The 22,716-nt window shown below is 38.2% G+C and overlaps 2 protein-coding genes across 2 annotated transcripts in view; one reads left to right on the forward strand and one right to left on the reverse strand.

The window, feature by feature from the left end:
* nt5dc1 (5'-nucleotidase domain containing 1) overlaps positions 1–22,716 on the reverse strand; it is a 60,238-nt gene extending 37,522 nt beyond the window's left edge. Inside the window, exons 1-6 of the mRNA XM_081378921.1 lie at positions 22,251–22,716; positions 21,787–21,878; positions 17,554–17,625; positions 17,279–17,388; positions 16,985–17,064; positions 16,718–16,799 (exon numbers count right to left, since the gene is read on the reverse strand). Coding sequence (XP_081235047.1) covers positions 16,718–16,799; positions 16,985–17,064; positions 17,279–17,388; positions 17,554–17,625; positions 21,787–21,878; positions 22,251–22,343 — 529 coding nt within the window. The 5' untranslated portion in view covers positions 22,344–22,716. The remainder of the gene's footprint in view (positions 1–16,717; positions 16,800–16,984; positions 17,065–17,278; positions 17,389–17,553; positions 17,626–21,786; positions 21,879–22,250) is intronic.
* col10a1b (collagen, type X, alpha 1b) lies at positions 12,017–15,962 on the forward strand. The gene is made up of 3 exons (XM_081378920.1): positions 12,017–12,108; positions 12,459–12,582; positions 13,954–15,962. The coding sequence occupies exons 2-3, from the start codon at positions 12,474–12,476 to the stop codon at positions 15,822–15,824; spliced, it is 1,980 nt and encodes a 659-aa protein (XP_081235046.1). The 5' UTR covers positions 12,017–12,108; positions 12,459–12,473; the 3' UTR covers positions 15,825–15,962.

The raw sequence follows: 22,716 nt of genomic DNA on the forward strand, positions 1-22,716 counted from the left end.
ATCTACAAGGTCTAACAAACACACTATGGAGAACATAAAAAGGCTCCTCTGAGAATTATGGATCATTTGTTTAATCACCAGAAACTCAAATTAAGTTATTTCATCTGTAATGGACATAATGTTTTAAACCCTTAGGCCTAAAGGTAGAGAGTAAAATAGAGTAAATCACCCTTTGAAAGCAACTTGGTGCTATTTTGAGCTCCAGGTAACAAAAGGCATTCTCATTCTCCAACTTGTTAAAGCTTTCAGTAATGTTTGCACTGCTTTTAACCCTGGGTTATGAAATGCTCCGGAGGAGGTTTAGCTCTGCTTTTGCGGGAATAATGCCACATTTTGGTGTCAGTGTGCTATACTGCAACAAACAATCAGTCTTAAACTGAACAGCATTAAACTCATTAAATATTCATGTGCTTTGTTCATTCACAGAAACATTTTAGCTTTTACATGCTGTATTTCATTTCTGTCTTTGAGGAAATATCTAAATGTCAAATAGTGACATACATACTGTATATACATATGAAGACTTCAGATGCAAAAGCCTCTAAGTGCCATCTGAAAATTTCTTCTAAAATGAGCATTTTTTTTCAAGCTCGTATAGTTAAGTTCAGTAATTTCACTCTAATGACAATAGGTAATTTTCATTTTTCGCCATTAAGGCGAGACACTACAGGTGAATAGGGTACATTTTTTAACTAGCAGATATCACCATGAAACTTTCCCAGTTGATTACCTACATTAAGATGAGGAAAAAATGTATTACAAGTTTTCTGTAATTTAATGTTTAAATATGCAAATTAGGCAATATCTAATTAAATATGCACTAATTTGCATATATAAAAAAAAAACGAAATCTGAGTATTGGATAAAGCCAGGTTAAAATTTTTTTTTTCATTGTGTTCACATATTAGATGGGAAAAAATTACAGAGGGATTTATGGATATTTACTTTTGTTATCATGTAAATCGGAAAATACTGTCATTAGCCTTAAAAAAATGATTTTCGCCATGTTTTTTGGAATAAAATGTTATATAAATCAGGCTAGGAATAATATATTTACAAATCCCTCTGTAAATGTCATCATAATATAACTAGGTACAAGACTGGAAAGTTTGGTGTATATCGGTGCTACTGAAGTGGAGATTTCGGACTTGGAGTATGAGAGAAAAGTCATTCTGAGAAAATGGGCTTTAAAGATTTATCATCAGCCAATGAGATTGCGCATTCAGCCCTTTTACTTTCACGATTGGTTGCTGATAAAAAGGAAATGACCATATTTGGATCCGACAGGATTGTACAGAAGAGAGAGAGCTTCCTAACGGTGCATGTGATGACAGGGTGATGGATTGCAGCGGGAGGATTAAGAACGCAAACTTTTGTTGAATTTATGAGAAATCTACAGACGCAAACAGACAAAGTGTAATAAAATAAAGACCAAAATGTGTATTTCTGACTTTTTTTCACCACAAGTCTGAAAGAAGACATGTTATTGAAGACAAATATCCCAAAATCTCAAAATTGACCAGTAACCCCCCCGATGTTTTTGCCTGCCGTGTCTCGCCTTAAAGTGAAATAAGTGAACATAAACATACAAGCTTGATAAAAATGATCATTCTATAAGGAAATTTCAGATGGCACTTCATTCATTCAAAAGCCTCTGAAGTCTTCAGACTTCGATGACTGACCCTCCAAGTGGAACCCGTCTTGGAAAACCTCTGTATGACCCTGGCCTGTACTGTAACTCAGTTTCAGGGTGTTACCAATCTTCTGATAGCCTAGGTCATCTTTGTGGAGAGCAACAATTCTAATTCTCAAATCCTTAGAGTTCTTTGCCATGAGGTGCCATGTTGAACATCCAGTGGTCAGTATGAGAGAATTGTACTCAAAGCACTAACTTGAACTGCTCTAATGCAAGATACAACAATTTGTATGGTCCTGTCAAGCAGACAAAAATATGAACATGATGAATAGGACATGTTGCTTTGCATGGTTAAATGACGTACAGCTATTATCACTTAGGGAGTACTCACTTTTGTTGCCAGCTATTTTGACAATAATGGCTGTATGTTGAGTCATATTCAGAGAACAGTAAATATAAACTGCTGTACAAGCAGCACATTGACTACTCTAAAATTCTCTACTCTAAAAGTTTCATTTCTATAGTATTGTCCCTTGAGTAGATATACTAAAATGTTTGCTAAAATGTGAGGGGTGTACTCACTTTTTTGAGATACTGTACTTTAAATTCTGCTAAAACTGATGTTGGATCCACCACACAACCAACGCCTTTACCAATGGTTATTACAGGACCATTTTAGAGTCTATGGCAATTACGGCATTTGGCTAGCCAGCTATTGGTTTAAGGAAGAATAATTCAAGCCTTCATAGTGACCCTCACATCAGTGAGCTGGGTCTTTCCATGGTGGCCTGACTCAACTGAATAGCCTCTCATTAAGGGTCAAAGTCAGCTTCTCCAACTCCATGACGGTCACTGCAACACCTCCATATAGAAAGACCAAATGGTCATTGCAAGACAATCATTATGTGACCGGACACTATAGGGCAAAATTGTTTACTGACAACCCAGATGTAAACAAACACAGAAGCTAAAATGGTAGTAAGCATCTTCTTGAAAACTTGCACGTCTATTCCAGAAGTATTCCACACACAGTTAATTGTCGCAGGACACAAAAGCAGCACATCAGCCAGCAACAACCTTGGCACACGAAACAACTGCTGGACATGTGAAGTATCCATTTTGGCAAACAAGATGCGTCAACACTATCTTTAAGAGTTCTTGACTCTAGCCCAACATACCCTCAATCATTCTTTTCTCAGACAAGTTTTCATTTATGCAGTCTCTGGACTTTAGAAGCTGGAGGGTCGGTCCAAAATAGGAGAGGAAAAAAAATGTTTACCTTCACCTTTTTAACATTGATGACTTTTCCAAAATAATCACTTAAGTGTCCCTTTAAATAGTAGGTCTAAGTAAGTCAAAGTAATAGCCAAAAGAAAAATAAATCATTGACACAGACAATTTAACTCCACTACTTGTGTAACAGATGGAAATATAGATTTAAAAAAAAATTTTTTTTACTACTTCAATGAAGATAATTTCTAAGTGAGTAAAATCAAGAAAAAAAGAAAAAATCTGGTCAGTGATTTCAAGGTTTACAGAGAAAATATAAATACACACACAAGCACACACACATCTATCTATATATCTATATAGGTGTGTGTGTGTGTGTGTGTGTGTGTGCTCACATCTCTCATTATCTTAAAAATGTACTCTTTTTTTCACAACTGGCCTTATTTATGAAACAGGAGCAAAACAAATAATTGTATATATGTAAAATCATTTTTACACAAACTTTTTCATCCATTTTAGTGGACCTTACTAATAATTCAGAAATCCATCCTGCTTGTGTTTCATGAATAAGGTCCATTCAAGTGTTTATTTGGACATGACCCAGTGCTTTTGTGCAGTAACGTTTCCTCTGCAGTCTGAACCGCTTCCATGACAAGCAGTGCCTAGGATAAATGAACATTTACGTTTTGAGGACATGTGGGTCCTCTTTAACTTGGGTGGGCACGGTCACATGTGTGTGGCAGCCCAGTGTTTAGGAACTGGATGAAGAGTAAAGACAGTAAACCGTGACACTGTGGAAGACGTACCATTGGGTAACCCTACAGAAAGATGGATGATTCTCTACAGTGTCTAGTTTAGTTCCTGGTTTAGCATAAATCCACCCTATTCTGGTCTCTGTCAATGCAGAATATTGAAAAGTATGCAAAGTAAATATGCAAGATAAATGCAAGAGCTTTTCAAAATGTCTTAATTCAATAAGCCATGATGTCTGAAAGCCATGAGTGGATGGCACATCTGAGCCCCAGCTCCTATTCTGAGTGTCTGGATTGCTGGGTTAAGCTTCTTCCGGTTGTGATTTGGCACAGTTTGTCTTTTGATCCCTGTAATTGCAACAACTCTCTGCCTGAAGCTCTTCCGTCAATCCCTCCATCCATAAAATTACAAATGCCTCAGTGGCACACTGGGTGTATTTGAATGTTAAATTTACATCAATTTATAAATCTATCTTTACCTTTTCCACTATCTTCAGCTTTCCCACACTCAGCAGCCTTTCATTAGTCTTTCTTTTTTCTAGGCACCATCTGCCTCCCAGCACTCTAAAAACAGCCAGCCAGCTCTTTTTAAATGAACAAACAAATAAGCAAGACATCTGAAACTAAAATATATTATTATTTTTTCACAACTAATGTCAAGTCAGTCCTGCTGTATGGAGCTGAGACTTGGAGGATAAATGTGAACATTATCAGTAAAGTCCAGACCTTCATCAACACCTGTCTAAGAAAAATCCTACAAATCCTCTGGCCAAACACCATCAGTAACAGGGACCAGTGGCACAAAACATCACAGCTCCCAGTACAGGATGAAATCACTTAGCACATAGCTTAGCCCAGTTCATTCATTAGGGACCAAATCTCTGTTTGGTCCCTAATGAATGAACTAGGCTAAGCTAAGTGCTATCAAAGTGTCGCCGCGCGCCAGAGCGATTGAGTGCACACACTGAGACAAGAGAGGTATACCAACTCGTCTTAGTTAAGGGAATCACATAGTTTAATGTGAAAAAAAACGGTGGAGTGTTCCTTTAAATACAGCCGTCTCATTTCCACCTAGCCACCATCCTCTGCACTACACTTCCCAGCATCCCTCCTGGTCCCCACCTGCACGTCATCTCCAATCACACACACCTGCACGTCATCATCACCCTCATCTCTGCCACTATTTAGCCTCACACTCCACCACAGTTCATTGTCCAGTCTTGTTTGTAGTAAGAGGACTACTTACCCTACCTAGTGTCTATTAAGACACTATATCTACACTCCAGTGTAACTATTCACTGCCAGCATCCTGCTCTCCAAACCATCACTGCACTTAACTCACCTGCTTTCAGTTCATCCGCTCATTTGTTGTCTCAATAAACTTTGTTAACTCCATCTCCTTCTTGTGAGTCTCATTCTGTAACAACAGACATTTTATCGCTTTTTTTTAGTTCAATCAATCTTTCCTATTTATTGATTTATTTAGCATCAGCCAAACAGTTTAAGTCTTGTTTACAGTAATAGACTCAATGACTCAAGATTTCACAATGAAATCTAAATTGACACATCTTTTTTTCTTTTTTGAAAAAAAAAGCAATTCATGTGCCCTCGTAATCTTTAATCAAAATAACAACGGCTTCCTCTTGCAGCAACATCTCTTCTCTGATGACGTTTTTTACTGGCATGAGGACGACACAACCTGTCACTCACAAGAGATCCACCAATAGCAAACCACAACTAGCCAACCATCCGAATCAATTCCCCATCTACAAAAGTCCCATCCTTCATTTTCTTGGATATACGTCACAAAGGGAAGAAAAGACTATCCCAGTAGGTGGCGATATGCACTTAGAATGTAAATTGCCGTTAAACAAAATAAGCATTTCCATGGTGACTCCTGGGTTCAGAGCTTTATGCGTTACCCTTGAATGAACTTGATCCCAGACAAATTTTTGGAACTGATAACTGTGAGTAACCCTTTCATTTATAATCTGCCTAATCTAGATACTGTACCCACAAGATACTATCCAGTCCTGGCTACTATTTTAACCACGTTGACAAACAACCAGATGACATGTAAACATGAGACAACACATATTCATAAATCATCCAGTACACTGATTTGCATTGTTCATTTTATGCAGAAAAAGCATCCTCATGCTCCATTGACTGGTAATGTCTTGTGCTTTGTGACTGCTGAAATCATGAGCTTATCTTTCTGTTTATTTTATGTGAATATGGGCGGTACAACATAGTCAGTGCTTGTAACAAATGGCCTATGAGATCATTTTATACGAGACAGTCCTATATGTGTAGACTACTGGTTTGAGGCATTTTTGTTTTTGTTCCATAATGGTTAAGTTAGACAATGGGCTTAAACAGACGTAGCTATGCAACTGTTGGGATTCAACATAGTGCAAGCACACATATGGAAATCACATGGTATCACATATGGAAAGTGACAGTGGTGTGTTTTACTATATATAGACGCTTAGTAAATGAGCATTAAGTTTTTCCAGCACCACCTCTTCACTAAAGACAGAAGCTCATCGGAAGACCACATCAGAGAGGAGGTAGATTACCTCACCAGACAGCAAAACTTAAACTCCTGACGGCCCTGGGTGAACCACAGCAGAACTCATTATGAGAATCCTGTCTGGACTGCTTGAATCAGTCAAGAGATTATCAAAGTTTTGGTGTCATAGGGAATCTTCAGTGTACATTTTTATTAGGAGTGTAGGGCAGATTCCGATAATTCACAGCTCATTGTGGTCGATAAAGATACCGACAATTTCCTATTTTACTTTTAACCCCCTACAATGAAGCTGCTATCTAATGAATGGAAAAACTACTCAGTGGGACTGTATTACCGATAATATGCTGATTTAAATGGAAAATATATTACATTAAACTAGCATAAATTGTATCATGTTCATTTCTCCAAGTATTTATAATCATTAAAACACTAAACAGAATAGAATAGAACTTAAAACAACAGCACACACACAATAGAAAAGTTTGGAATCAAGATTTTTTTCTTTTTTTTTCTTATGCTCACCAAAAGCTTTATTTGATCAAAAAATACAGTAAAAACAGTATTAACTTTCCACTAAAACACTTAACAGCACAACTGTTTTCAACATAAGATAATAATAAGACACGTTTTGAATCAGCATATTACAACCCCAAATCAGAAAAAGCTGGGACACTGTACAAATTGTGAGTAAAAAAGGAATGGAATAATTTACAAATCTCCTAAACTTATATTTTATTCACAATAGAATATAGATAACATATCAAATGTAGAAAGTGAGACATTTTGAAATGTCATGCCAAATATTGGCTCATTTTGGATTTCATGAGAGCTACACATTCCAAAAAAGTTGGGACAGGTAGCAACAAGAGGCCGGAAAAGTTAAATGTACATATAAGGAACAGTTGGAGGACCAATTTGCAACTTATTAGGTCAATTGGCAACATGATTGGGTATAAAAAGAGCCTCTCAGAGTGTCAGTGTCTCTCAGAAGTCAAGATGGGTAGAGGATCACCAATTCCCCCAATGCTGCGGCGAAAAATAGTGGAGCAATATCAGAAAGGAGTTTCTCAGAGAAAAATTGCAAAGAGTTTGAAGTTATCATCATCTACAGTGCATAATATCATCCAAAGATTCAGAGGATCTGGAACAATCTCTGTGCGTAAGGGTCAAGGCCGGAAAACCAGACTGGATGCCTGTGACCTTCGGGTCCTTAGACGGCACTGCATCACATACAGGAATGCTACTGTAATGGAAATCACAACATGGGCTCAGGAATACTTCCAGAAAACATTGTCGGTGAACACAATCCACCGTGCCATTCGCCGCTGCTGGCTAAAACTCTATGGGTCAAAATAGAAGCCATATCTAAACAGGATCCAGAAGCGCAGGCATTTTCTCTGGGCCATGGCTCATTTAAAATGGACTGTGGCAAAATGGAAAACTGTTCTGTGGTCAGACGAATCAAAATTTGAAGTTCTTTTTGGAAAACTGGGTCACCATGTCATCCGGACTAAAGAGGACAAGGACAACCCAAGTTGTTATCAGCGCTCAGTTCAGAAGCCTGCATCTCTGATAGTATGGGGTTGCATGAGTGCGTGTGGCATGGGCAGCTTACACATCTGGAAAGGCACCATCAATGCTGAAAGGTATATCCAAGCTCTAGAACAACATATGCTCCCATCCAGACGTCGTCTCTTTCAGGGAAGACCTTGCATTTTCCAACATGACAATGCCAGACCACATACTGCATCAATTACAATATCATGGCTGCATAGAAGAAGGATCCGGGTACTGAAATGGCCAGCCTGCAGTCCAGATCTTTCACCCATAGAAACATTTGGTGCATCATAAAGAGGAAGATGCGGCAAAGAAGACCTAAGACAGTTGAGCAACTAGAAGCCTGTATTAGACAAGAATGGGACAACATTCCTATTCCTAAACTTGAGCAACTTGTCTCCTCAGTCCCCAGACGTTTGCAGACTGTTATAAAAAGAAGAGGGGATGCCACACAGTGGTAAACATGGCCTTGTCCCAACTTTTTAGAGATGTGTAGATGCCACGAAATTTAAAATCAACTCATTTTTTTCCCTTAAAATGATACATTTTCTCAGTTTAAACATTTGATATGTCATTATGTTGTATTCTGAATAAAATATTGAAATTTGAAACTTCAACATCATTGCATTCTGTTTTTATTCACAATTTGTACAGTGTCCCAACTTTTTCTGATTTGGGGTTGTAGAATGATTTCGAAAGGATCATGTTACACAATGAAGACTGGATTATTAATGATACAAATTCAGCTTTGCCATTACAGGAATAAATTATATTATTAAAGTAGATGAATATATAATAGAGTTCATTTAAATGTAATGTAATATTTTTACAGCATTACTGTATTTTTGATCAAATAAATGCACCCTTGGTGAGCATGAAAATGCAATCTTAATGATTTCAAACTTTTGAACAGTAGTGTACATTGTATAATATTTAGGCTGGCAGATAGACCGTTTATGCACGTTATGTGTGCGCACACATACTTGAACTCATTTACAGACGCTCATCAGAAATGCTTCCATAAGCATAATAACTACAATAGGAAAACAATGGTTAAAACATGTTTCTAGTTAGCATCTGATCATCTGCTGCAAGTAAAGATGTACCATTTTAGATATTTTATTTACGTGTCAAGAAGTAATAAGCGAAACCAGGTGCTACCGTGAAAATGGCACATTATTACTTATAGTAGATGACTGTGATTAAAATAGAGGTCGACTGACTGATTTATTTTGCCGATGAATCAGCACCGATAACCATACCGATGTGGCTGAGAAGGGTCGGTCTGCTGTCATTATACAGTACGAGAGCGGACTCTAGAGGCGAAATCACTGACAGCTCGTGGAGTTTATTTTGACACGTGAGACACCTTAGATGCAGATTTAAAACAGACAATGAAACGGTATGTATACAGTACACTACCGTACGTGTTTCCATATAATTATAAAGTAATTCATTTGTTGACTAGATGCTTCATTAGTGGAGAACAGCAATTTGTTTGCCGTAGAGGCTCAAAACATGCTAAAAATAGTACATCAAATGTGACAAAAACACACACAAGCCCAACCCAAATGTTTAATGTCACGATTGTTCCCATCTCTTCGTATTAGTTTATATCCAGCTGGTCGCTTTTATGCATTCGTTATGCAGCAAAGTTGCATATTTAAAGTTAGTGATGTGAAAAAGCAAACTGATATGTTCATGCAGCTGACAGAAATCAGAAACGCATTTGATTGTAACATGTTTCGTTTTGATTAGATAATTATTAAGTGTTCTAAAATAAAAGCAAATAAAGTGTGTGAGTATATACATACAATTAGGCATAAGACGGTATAAAATGTTCATGTTGCGATAATTGCTGAAGCCTTTATCACAGTATATGGTATTTTTCACGATATTGAAATAAGTTGCGAAAAAAGTGTTGTCATACTGTAGACCTTATGTCCCTTTTCAGCGCTGCGCTCATTGTCTTTTGACTTCCGATTTGTATTTGCACGTCGATCTTATGCATTTATGAATGAACTGCTCATTTTAAAATCAACTGAAATTTGTTAAGACATCTGCTTTAAAACATTACAATGCTCATGATAACTTTAACTTTAAGTAGGTCTCATTAGTTTCATTAGTTAACGTTAGTTAATGCATTAGCATTAACAAATGTAGCTATTGCTCATTGTTACATAAGTTATTATTCTTTGTTAACATTAAAAAATACAACTGATCATTGTTAGCTCATGTCAGCTCAGGTCCATAAATAATAGTTAAAACTTTTGATTTTAACAATGTTTTTTCAAAATGTTTTTCAACATTTTGGTCAAAATTATCAGCATGATAATATTACTACCAAATAATCACCACCAAATAATATTACGGTACTTTAATTTTCTAGTTTTCGACCATATAATGTGACACCCTTATAGACTTGCGACCAGCATTCAGTCATATTGCACAAAACAGCTTTTGAGGTACTTTCCTGATCCTGTTCCCTTCACTCCTGCTTTCTGTCTCTCTCAAACTGTCCTATTTTTTAAAAAAAAGCAAAAGCCCAAAAATATAACTTAAAAAAAAAATAAAAAATATTGTCTACAAAGTGTTCCAGAACTGAAAATGAAGGAACACAAATAAACAAAAACAAACACACCCCTTTCAGATGCACAAGCAAATGTTTCTTACTGAATCACACAAAAAAAGCAACAACAACAAAAAAAACATTATTTTTAGACTGGAATGCTTAAATTGATAAGCCAACCAAAATTGTCATCAAAAGAAGTAAACATGAACTCCACTGTGAGGTCTTCTCTACTGGTCCAAGAGACAGCATCAGGAACTGACTGAAAGAGAGACTTCCAACTCTTCAGATCTGTTATTTTACTAAATGTGGTTGTCAGGAGGAACATAGTTCTGCTGGTGGTCAGCTGTGGGTCGTAAAACTGAACGGCTTCTAAATCAGATACTCAAGAAAAAAATTGTAATAAAATATACTGGATGCATAGAAAACATGCCAAATGGCAAACTTTTTTGCTTCAAAATTACACGTTTGAAAAATAAAAAAGATTCAAAATAAACTGGTGCAAACCAAAATTGTCAATCTGCCAATTAAATATCATAAGACCACTAAATTATTACACAACATTTCATATTAAAATAGTAATACTTGCATGGTGTTACTGTAAATCTTATGGTCCGTTTAACTAATTTTAAAACTGTGTGAAAACTCCACAAAGACAAAAAGCACAGGCAAATGATTGGAACATGTGATTGACAGCCATGTATTAACCATAATGACAAGCACAGAACTCCACTTCACCAGATTTGTTTCTCTGACACTTTCCTGTCATCAAAATTCTAAAAATAACTATAATCACGACCCGTGGCTGGTGCAGCCCACTGTTCCCACATGAGGACAAAAAGGACTTCAATTCTGCCCTCTGCTGTTCAGAGTAGAATTAACCACACTTCCACGCATATTCTAAGCTGTGGTTTCACACTGATCTTGATAAATGTTTTTTAAAGGAATAAATCTAAAAGGCAAAACATACACAGACAAAGGCTATTCTTCTAACCAGTCATCTGATTTTTTAAAGGTTCAGCAAAATCATTTTTAATACCCATACTTTTTTGCACCCTAACTATTTTTAAGGTATAGAAGGCACACATCTTGCATAAAATGTGCAAGGTCTGAGTTTCACAAAATAATGCACAAACTCGGTTAAAGTTTTACAAAATATGCATCACACACAAAAAAACATGTGCCATTAGAAAACAGCGTTTAATATAGTGCAACATCCTTTACTTTTTTGTATTTTAATTATTTATTTTGCCAGTTACACTTTACAATAAGGTTCATTAGTTAACTACATAAGTTAGCATGAACTACAGCACTTATACAGCATTTAATATTCTTTGTTAATGTTAATTTCAACATTTACTAATACTTTATTCAAATATTGTGAACTGTGAACTAACATGAACAAACAGCTGTATTTGTATTAACCAACATTAACAAAGATTAACAAATACAGTAACAAATGTATTGCTCATGGTAAGTTCATGTTAGTTAATATATTAACTAATGAACCTTATTGTAAAGTGTTACCATTTTGCCTGTATGGATCAAAAGAAAGCATGACCACAGATAAAAAATTATGTGAACTACCGAATTATGCCGAATTGCCATGCACTCACGAGGGACACCATACCCTTCATTAAAACTGACATCACACGAGGAGGGAGGGAGATTTTGGGTGCTGCTGGAGAAGCAAATTTGGTATAAATAGAAGAATCCACTTCTGTGAACAGGAGTACCACGGACTTACAGGAGTTGGAAACGTACAAATATACAGATTGGTCGGGACAGCAGCCTGACCCCCTCTGACTTCTGGAGCTCCGGCCTACTGGTGGGTACAGACACTTGCCTCTATAGCTCTCTGCGGCCGAATAATGCGGGTTTGGGAGTGTGTGGTGTTGCTGGAATGGGTGTGAGGAGAAGATCTTTTAGATGCTACTTTGTATGCGTGTCAGTGAGCTCCTGGGACACATATATCAAGTCTTCTGGGATGTTTTCTGAGTGATTACACATGTACTTGATGCTTTCTGTAGTCATTTGTTATTTATGTTAATTTTATACAGCATGTTTAGATATACCGAGACAACATGCTTCTTTATAATGCCCATTTTTTAAATGCTATTAGGAGATGTTTCTGTGTCACTCATTCATCATTGCTCTCATTTCATCATTTCTTTACAGGCTTAGCTTCAGAAAATGGACCTCCGGGTAACAAGCATTCTCCTTCTCCTTGTGGTACTGGCTGAGGCGACCCCTGACAGATACTATCATGTGAAGAAACAGCCTTATCCTACAAAATCTCACAGTGAGTTTACATTTGGTCCATATATACTTAATGTATTTCAGAATTGTAATGTGGAATGAGTCAGAATATGTATAATAACAGCAGAAGGTGCACCATTGAGACAGTACACTAAGGGAGCTTGAGGTACATAGGGTGCCTAATATATGTACATAAATGAATATGAAATTGGATGAGCCTCTTTGCAACAAATTAGATGAGCTTCAGTCACTCAGGTCATTTAAGCGTACACAAAACTATTTTCAGTCAACATATATCAAGCAACTCTTTATATATCTAGCCCCTCTTTAATTGATAAGCTGCATATATTGCCCAGAATACATTAACTTTACCAAATAAAGTTCTTTTGCAAAGACTACAAATACTGTTAGTTAATTACTTTTCAGATGGTATACACCACAGATTATATAATCCACTACTTTAGAACATAGTAAAATCATCAGAGGTAACCACTTTATACAAGAGGAATACCCAAAATAACCCATACTGTGGTGTTAAATTATACCATTAGTTTCTGGACAAGCACGGTTTCAAATTGAATTTTTTTGTTGTTGAAAAACTGGCTATTCCCTGCGTTTTCGAGATTATCAAACAATCCAATCCAACCATGCAGCACCTATGACTACATATAATTAATTAAACAGCCTATTTTATAACAAAAAAAAAAACACCTTGTGCAGGGTTTTTTATATCATGATAAATCACCACATAGCATACATTTAAAAGTTAAAGTTCTCTCGTCAATGACTCTTAAACCAAAGTGGGCTGCAAATTACAAAAATTAACACACACATTTTCTTTACTATATTAGTGAGGATATATCTATTGTTTTTATATCAGCTGAATGTTTTATATTATATTATATTATATTATTTTATATCGACTAACTTGACCCTTACATTTTTTGCAAAACCATGCAAAAACATGATTTGGCCAATTTATAAGCCACTTTAACTATTGAGGTCAAGCTGAATATTCAGTGTTTAACAGGTTTCAGCATTTTACTGAGTACATTTTTGAATAGTGATGCCATTTTGGACAAGCATAGTCAAACTTTAAAATAAAAACAAGCAATACACACTTTTTATTCTAATTAAAATATATTTATTTTTGGTCTACAAATGTGGCTGAGATAGCAAACCGATCAATCAGATCAGTCTCTAATTAATAATGTACTTTAAAATGTAAATGTAGCTTGAAATGAAATTAAATGAAATTTTAGCTTGTCAAATGTCAGATTTAAGTCAGTGCCATGCTACTGAGCCAAAGGTGTATGTTAAGCAATGTCTTACAAGCAATTTTAGAATTTATATTATATTTTTAAATTTTATAATGTTGTGTGTGAATTATCTTATATTTTTGTCTTATTTGTAGCTGTTGCTGGTGAACCTGGTATTCCAGGTTCCCCAGGTGAACCTGGCCCCCCCGGCCCACCTGGCGCACCAGGAATGCCTGGAAAGAATGGTGTTGGACACACCGGTCCAGTTGGTCCACCTGGACCACCAGGTCCAGCAGGATACTCCTCACCTGGTAAACCTGGAAGCCCAGGTTCACCTGGAAAACCAGGTGCACCTGGATATCCAGGCGAGAAGGGACACCAAGGGCCTGCAGGACCTCAAGGTGCAAGAGGAGCGCCAGGATCACCTGGAAGCCCTGGACCTGCTGGCCTTTCTTCTGCTGGAAAGCCTGGACCACATGGTCTTCCAGGATCAATGGGCCCACGTGGAGAAACGGGCCCAAAGGGTCATCCTGGAATTCCTGGACTGCCAGGCCAGAAAGGAGAACCTGGCCATGGTATTCCAGGAGGACCTGGTAGCCCAGGCCCAATGGGACCTCAGGGTCCTTCTGGTCAGCCCGGTCAGCCTGGAATTGGAAAACCAGGACCAAGTGGATTTCCTGGAGAGCCTGGAAAGTCAGGAATGCCAGGTAGGGATGGGTCACCAGGTCCTATGGGCATACCAGGCCCAAAGGGTCATACAGGGGCACCTGGAATAGGAGCACCAGGAAAACCAGGCCAGAATGGCGCTCCAGGAATGCCTGGGTCAATGGGACAAAAAGGTCCTCAAGGACCAGCAGGACAGCCAGGCGCTCCAGGTCTGCCAGGTACTGGCAAACCTGGATCACCTGGACTGCCAGGAGATCGCGGAGTGCCAGGAACCTCAGGTACAACAGGCCAAAAGGGAGAACCAGGGCCAATTGGTCACACAGGTCATCCAGGTGCTATTGGCCCAATAGGTCAAGCTGGTCCTCAAGGTGCCAGGGGATTCCAAGGAGAAGCAGGTCCACAGGGAGCTAAAGGTGACATTGGTATGGTTGGGGCACCAGGCCCAAGAGGTGCAAAGGGTGAGCAAGGGGCACAAGGCTTCTCAGGAAAACCTGGTCTTCCAGGTGCAGCAGGTCCTCCAGGCCCAATGGGCCATATGGGACATCAAGGTTCCAAGGGCGAACCAGGATTTACCGGTGCTCCAGGTATTCCCGGTACCAAAGGGCCACCAGGTGATAAGGGACATCCAGGACTTCAAGGGTCACCAGGTGGAAGGGGTGAAGATGGTATCCCTGGAGCAAGAGGACCAATAGGTCCATCAGGACCTGTTGGTCCAGCAGGGCTTAAGGGTCACCCAGGACTTCCAGGCCCCCCTGGCCCTGCAGGGCTCACATCCAAGGGAGTTTCTGGACCTCAGGGTCCTCCTGGTGTCCCTGGTGCCAGAGGTCATGATGGTCACCCGGGTAAACCAGGAGCTCCTGGGCCCCCTGGCCCCCCAGGAGAGATTGTTTACCACCACGAGAAAAGCATGCCAATTAAATCCCATGAGATGGTAATGCCTGTTAGTCACGAGCTGATGAAAGCACCAATGTCAGCATTCACAGCTCTTCTTACCACAGCTTATCCTAATGCTGGATCACCAATTGCATTCAACCAAATTGTGTACAATGGAGAGAACCACTATGATCCTAACACTGGCATATTCACCTGTCAGGTTCCAGGACTTTACTACTTTTCTTTCCATATGCATGTCAATGGAGCAAATGCATTGGTAGCACTTTACAAAAACAGTGAGCCAGTCCTGTTCTCTTATGATGAGTACAACAAAGGTTTCCTTGACCAGATGTCTGGCAGTGCTGTCCTTATGCTGCATTCCCATGACACAGTTTTCATCCAGGTTCCAGATGACCAGTCCAATGGCATTTATGCTGATGAAAATGTTCACTGTTCTTTCTCTGGCTTCTTGATTGCCACAACGTGATAAACACACTCAAGAAAACCTCAATCTTTCTACTCTACTCATTTTCATGTTTCCCTGAGATAAAGTCATGCAGAGTAGAAAATGAAGACTAATTTAGAAAAATTGTCTGTAGCTTGTTGAACTAAAGAAGACCTTGTATGAAAATATTTTGATGATCTCAATTATTAAGGAACGCCAATAAAAATTATCCAAGAAATTAGACAACAGACCTATTGCATTTGCCTAGAACCTGAACTGATGGTTATGTATTGAATTTTGCTATGTGTATGACTTTTTCCTGAGCCCACATTTTAGCATAAGTTTCCTGTGTTGAGTATGCTTTGAAGACACAGGCTCTTTAAGACAAATTAAGTGAGCCAGGTTTTGAATTAAATGGATTTCCAAGTGAATAATTATAATTGTGAGTCGTTGTTTTTTCCTCTTTTAACTCTGTAATGTCACAAGGTGTGCATCATAATAATCAATACAAATAAAGTTTCAGTGCCAGTGTTGCTGTTTGTGTTTGACTGCAGCAAAAGGTTAAAGTTTTCCCAAAGTAAGTGCTTACCTTGACCTTATCTTTGTAAAAGTTAAGCAACAATATCTTAGGCTAACTTTAAAATGTTATTCTGATAGCAAATAGAACCCATTATAATCAGTGATGCTGTCTACACTGGATGAGGCGCAGAACGGCATGACAAATTCCCAACTGTAAACTGATACCCCGTTTTTATTTCTAAATTTCAAGCGCTTGCGCTACTTCTGACACAACAAGTGGATATGCAACGGTTGCTTTGTCGCGTCTGGTGTAGACATGGTGTAAGACCTTTATAGACATTATACAATATCAAAATGAAATTTTTAAATACTGATTACAAATAATAAAAGGGTATAAGAGGGTTTTTTCTACATACCCCGAAATGCAGATGTGTTGTAATTATGGTCAATTGCAGCAACAATGTCTTTCCACAAGTCAGATGTGATTTCGACTCCTTGCTAGGGTTAAAAAAATAAAATAATCAATGCATTCATTTTAAATGAAAACATTAGCAAATGACAACATACATTTTTGTTATACAATTTAACATTCACAATACAGCTAAATTAACAAATGCTACTTCTAATTTGAAATAGAAATATAGCTTTTTTGAAAAGCACTGAATTAATTAAATTAGTATTACCTTATTCAACATATCCACCACTCTTGCACAGAGAAGGGCACCAGGGAGGTCAAAATAGTTGTCATAAAAATAGTATTTTGCTGCAACAAATGAGTGAACTAAATCACATATTTAGGTAAAGACAGTTATTTGAAAATATGATAAAACACTGTAAAACTGCAATTGATAATAAATATAATAAATAATAATAGTACAATATATAATTTAAAAAAATCCTCAAATACAATAACCCAATGATTGTTATATTGTCATCAGAAATTATAAAATGAACTAGCTGACAAAAAGCAGCCTTACCAGATCGTGTGTACGAGGTATTAAGGCTATTAAAATGTTTCCATTCTCTTTTTGGACCATAATGCTTTATGATGTCATCAGTACTCAGGTTTTTAGTGCCATGAGTTGCCCTACAAATAAGAGTGTTTTAAATAGATTAACATCTTAATCTAACAGGTTAGCAGTTTAGATATTTCACCATGCACAGTACATTTTTTTTCTTTAGAAAAAATGAGCTATAAAATGTACTGCTGAGTAATCATTCAAATAAACACAACATATTAAAATTGACTCACCGCAAGACAGTACCATCCTCTGCCAGCTTGACCAGGTTTCCCTCCTCAAGGTCCACCACAAGACCTTTAAAACTGGTCACATGACAACAAGCAACTGTGTTTGTGAACTAGAGAGACAAACAAGCTCATACAAGGGTAACAACTTATTTGTTTGGAAACAAACAGCTCACATAAACGACAAGATTATGGATATATTAATACCCAATTAATATAATTTTCACAATTTACAAGAATACCTGCTTGAAACAAGAATCAATTTGTTCGTATTTCAATTTTAAACATAAGCCATGTTCTTGAGATGTTTAAATTTGCAGTGTACACAGCTTTAATGGAGCTGACCATATGAAAAATGGTCATTATAACAAAATGTCATGCTTCAGATCATTTTTTAGATACTCTTGAAAAAGATGAGACTATTATACATTAGGAAATACTTTACTAGGAATTTCTTAAAAAAAAAAAAAAAAAACAGGTATGCTTGAGCATTCTGTCTATATTAGGGTTGCATCTTGTGACATCACGTTCTGTTTGTTCACATGTCTTTGGTCCTTGTTGCATTCATTTTTCAGTCGAACCGCACCAAAGTTCGTCTGAAAGCGGACCGAGACCCATCTTTTCAGTGCACTCGGTCCGCTTGTACGGTGTGCACCAGGGTTCAGATCGATGGGTTCACACTAATTCAAATGAACCGCACTAACAGAGCAATCGCACCAGGGTTCATTTTAATCCAACCAAACATGCCAAGTGTGAATTCACTGGCTCTTATTTGTTTTATAATAATCATATTGACAATAACATTACATAACTTACATATTTCTATAAACAAATATTCTTTTTAAAGCATTAACATTAAGAATTTATTTTTTTCTTCATGTAACAGTCTTAAATGTAGTTAACATCCAGCTGTATGCTACTGTTTAATGTGTACATAGTATTTTGTATTCATATCTTCAAAATAATAATTAATAGTTATCAAAGAAACAAATGTTAATCAAAATCTGCAGCGCTTCTGCATAGATATATATAGTTATGTAATTGGACCTTTTTTAAGACACAACTGGCCACTATTGTAGTCTAACAAATGCATCCAGAAGAACAAGTGTCAAAAATGTGTTTGCGCATCAACTTAGGCGACCGATTCTGCTATCAACATGGTGATTTTCACCAATGGTGAAGAGTTTGCATGCTTGGGTTACTCTGAGTTTGAGCTTATGACCATGTTGAACCATTAATGAATAATTATAAATCTGAACTATACTGTAAAACAGTGGTTTTCCATCCTGATGCTGGGGACCCACCGCTCTGCACATTTTGTCTCTCTTCCCTGTCTCAATCAGCTCCCTAGTTCAGTAGTCAGAGCACTGATCCGGGAGTCGGCAATTTGAAGGGCTGTCTCAATCGCAAAATATCTTCCAGTGCACTGAAACGTTCGCTCCCTAAATAGTCCCACAATGCACCGTGATTAACCAGGGACCATCGATGCTCAATATATTCCCTTAACGGAAGTTCTGAAGCGTTGAAACATAAATCATGGAATGGCAAGCACATGATTGTGGGATATCAAAGGCAGTGAAGGATACATCTGAGATACCTTCAGAATTTTTTAAGAATCAATTAATACCTTCAGAATCAATGCCCTGATGACTTTTTACCTTGGAATGCATTCTCCGAATGCAATATTTTTTAAGATTTTGGATGCAGACAATATTTATAATTATTTTACGACTGAAATGTTGGTAGGTAAATGTAATAAAGTATTTATTATATAGGAAAATATCAGCTCTGCTGTTTCATAAATACCAGTATTCAGGTCGCCAGTTGTACAATGTGGACGTTGTCATGTCGCCAGAAATAGAGTCATCAGTGTCCCATTGTGTAGTGATCCAGTGTCCATTAAGGCCCCGATATACTTCAAGCGAAATCGAAGAACGAACTGATGTGGCGTCATTTAGAACAAAATCAGGCCAAAACGAACTTCTTTGGAGTTCGAAACAGCTTGTTCTATTGGTCCGTGGCGATTACGTAATAGGTAGGTGTGTGCGGAGGCTCTGCCTTCTTTTACATAGAAATATTTTCCAGTTCATTTCTCCTCACGAGTCCGTTGTGATCCGACGTTTGTGAGTGAAAAGATGAACACATTGGAGGAGCTGCTTTATGGTAGAAAATGAAGTTGTACTTCTGATGAAACGAGATACTAACACTGTTTTTCATGTTTAACATGGTAAAGCTGCTTGATTTCAAGCAATCTATTGTATAAAGTGCTATACAAATAAACGTGACGTGACTTTACTAGACTGCTGAATGGCAGAGCTCAAAGAGCACAGCACAGATTTACATATTCATCTAACCGTTGCTCTCAGCAGTGTGGGCGACGTCAGATGTTCGATAACAGTTCATCTCTGCTAATGTATTTCGAACTTCATTTTACCCCTAAACAGAGAACCAAAAAGAACTTCGCCGTGAGTGTATCGGAGCCTTTACTGTCCTTACCAGTGCCCGAAATTCATGTACACGATATACTGATTCATGACCTAGGGAGCTGATTGAGGGGCCGTTTGCACAACACCATTTTCAACTAAAAACTAAAATATCCACACTTTTTATGTGTTTTGGCCATTCATTTACACGACATCAGTGTTTTGGGGCCTGAAAACAAAATTTTGAAAACGGGTTTCAAAGTACAAGATTTTTTAAACTACCATTTATCGTTTAGTTTCTGTATAAATTTCCGTGCAAATTTGTGAAAATGGTGACCACATCATCCGCATGCGTATTACGTATTCAGTCTATAGGCACGTAGTGTTTCTTTACAAAGTGACATCGCCAACTACTGGCCTGGCATGAATAACACAGCATTTCTAGTCGTTTTCGCAGATCCATGTGAACGGGGATTGTTTTGACAACGTTGTTGTCTGTTACATGATAAGTAAAGGATAATGTACATCCAGGCAGTTGTTATCTCAGAATAAACCCCGACAGGGTGATCAGGATCAGGGCTTCCATCAGCCTGAAGGGGTTTATTCTGAGATAACAACAGGCTGGATGTACATTATCCCACTTATTACACGGCTACTTGCCGCATAAGTAAATAATTAGACGCTAAATATTGATCTGAGTCGAAATATGTTATTAGCTCTTTAAAAGCAAAGCTTCCGCGGAGAGAGGAGTTGCAGAGCGGCAAGTTCAAACTAGACAGACATTTAAGAGATGCGGAATACAGTCATACCACGTATTACATGGTATTTCACCACTTAATTATGGTGATAAGAGATAGTGATTTGAGATTAAACTGTTTTAAAATCATACCTGTTTTTTATCTTATAAGATTTATTTAAATAAATAATCCAACAGTGTACACAACAATAGCTACAAAATGGCAGCAGCTGCGTTTGTATGAAACGAGAGAACGAGTCCACCATACCAGGATGACATAATTCGTTTTAATGAGTTTTAATATTTTATTAGGTCACCAACTGCAAAACTTCTACACACACACACACACACACACACACACACACACACACACACACACACACACACACACACACACACACAAAAAACCTTCCTAACAAGCGTAAAGCTCCTAATGAGCTCATGATGTGAATCAGAAGAGAGAGAGAGAATGTGTGTGTGTGAGAGACAGAATATGTGTAAGAGAGAGAATGTGTTTAAGTGAGAGAGAGAGAGAATGTGTGTGTGTGTGTGTGTGTGTGTGTGTGTGTGTGTGTGTGTGTGTGTGTGTGTGTGTGTGTGTGTGTGTGTGTGTGTGTGTGTGTGTGAGAGAATGTGTGTGTGTGTGTGTGTGTGTGTGTGTGTGTGTGTGTGTGTGTGTTAATGTGTGTGAGAGTGTGAGTTAATGTGTGTGTGAGTGTGAGTTAATGTGTGTGTGTGTGTGTGTGTGTGTGTGTGTGTTAATGTGTGTGTGTGTGTTTGTGTGTGTGTGTGTGTGTGTGTGTGTGTGTGTGTGTGTGTGTGTGTGTGTGTGTGTGTGTGTGTGTGTGTGTGTGTGTGTGTGTGTGTGTGTGTGTGTGAGTGAGTGAGAGAGAGAGAGAGAGAGAGAGAGAGAGAGAGAGAGAGAGAGAGAGAGAGAGAGAGAGAGAGAGAGAGATTTGGACGTGTGTCATAGTAAATATCTCATTGTTAAGTCTGAGCATTAAACACATGGTTTCATGCAGGTATTCTTGGCCATGTTAATGACTTTATGTGTGTGTGCGCATTGCTGAAACAACTCACCAGAAATCCCAATCGGCAGGTGTTAAATTAAGTAGATCTTTATCATATCCCTTGTGTTCCACGAGATACCCTGCAAAACTCTCATAGATCAGCTGCACACAGACAGAAGAAGAAATAAATGTAAGTACTAACATGAGGTACAGTGACATGAAGATGTCAGGCCTAACCATAACTGAAGCATCATCTCGAGCTATTATAGGTAAACTACACGTCAGATGCGATGTATGAACGTCCTCCTAGAATGCCAGATAAAGTAGACACTCCTCTCACATTCTCAATGTGTTTTAACGAGGCCTGCCGACCAGATCGATATTTTAGATCCGCGCATCAACGCGCGACTGTTCCAGTAATGTAACGAAACAGAACACATATTTCCGATTCTGATTTATTATAACCATGTGTCAGCCATATTCTGCGTGTAAGGTCGGCTGTGTGATGATATGCATGATGCCAGCACGACTCACCCTGGAGGTCTCCTTCAGATAGTATCGACAGAGCGTGTGGTCCAAATCAAAGCCGATCACATCACACTCCGACAGGGAGAAGTATTCGCTCATTGTACAGCCTTTAGAAGGAATGGTTATGTGAACGGTAAGATTACAGAATCGTGATGTCTTGCGATGACTTCCAGCTGTCGATGCAGCAGCTCGCTCGGTGGCGGCAGTCTGCAATGTGTTTGTCTGTTCTGCAACACGTGGGACAGCGGCGACAACAGTGTCACAAAAGACTACAAGCCGCGTTTAGAAACGGCTCACGGAAGGCGCAGTCACCCGCAAAACGCGTCTCGGCATTTACGCGGAAACACTCCGGTGCCGGTTATAACATTATGAACAACGGGTCTTTGTATCTTGCTTGCTTACACAAGACACGAACGTATTAATATCTGAATATTCGCGCATTTCCGGGTGTTGTTACCGTAATAACGTGAAC

This window comes from Scardinius erythrophthalmus, assembly GCF_964197995.2.
Source record: "Scardinius erythrophthalmus genome assembly, chromosome: 11".
NCBI classification, from domain to species: Eukaryota; Metazoa; Chordata; class Actinopteri; order Cypriniformes; family Leuciscidae; genus Scardinius; species Scardinius erythrophthalmus.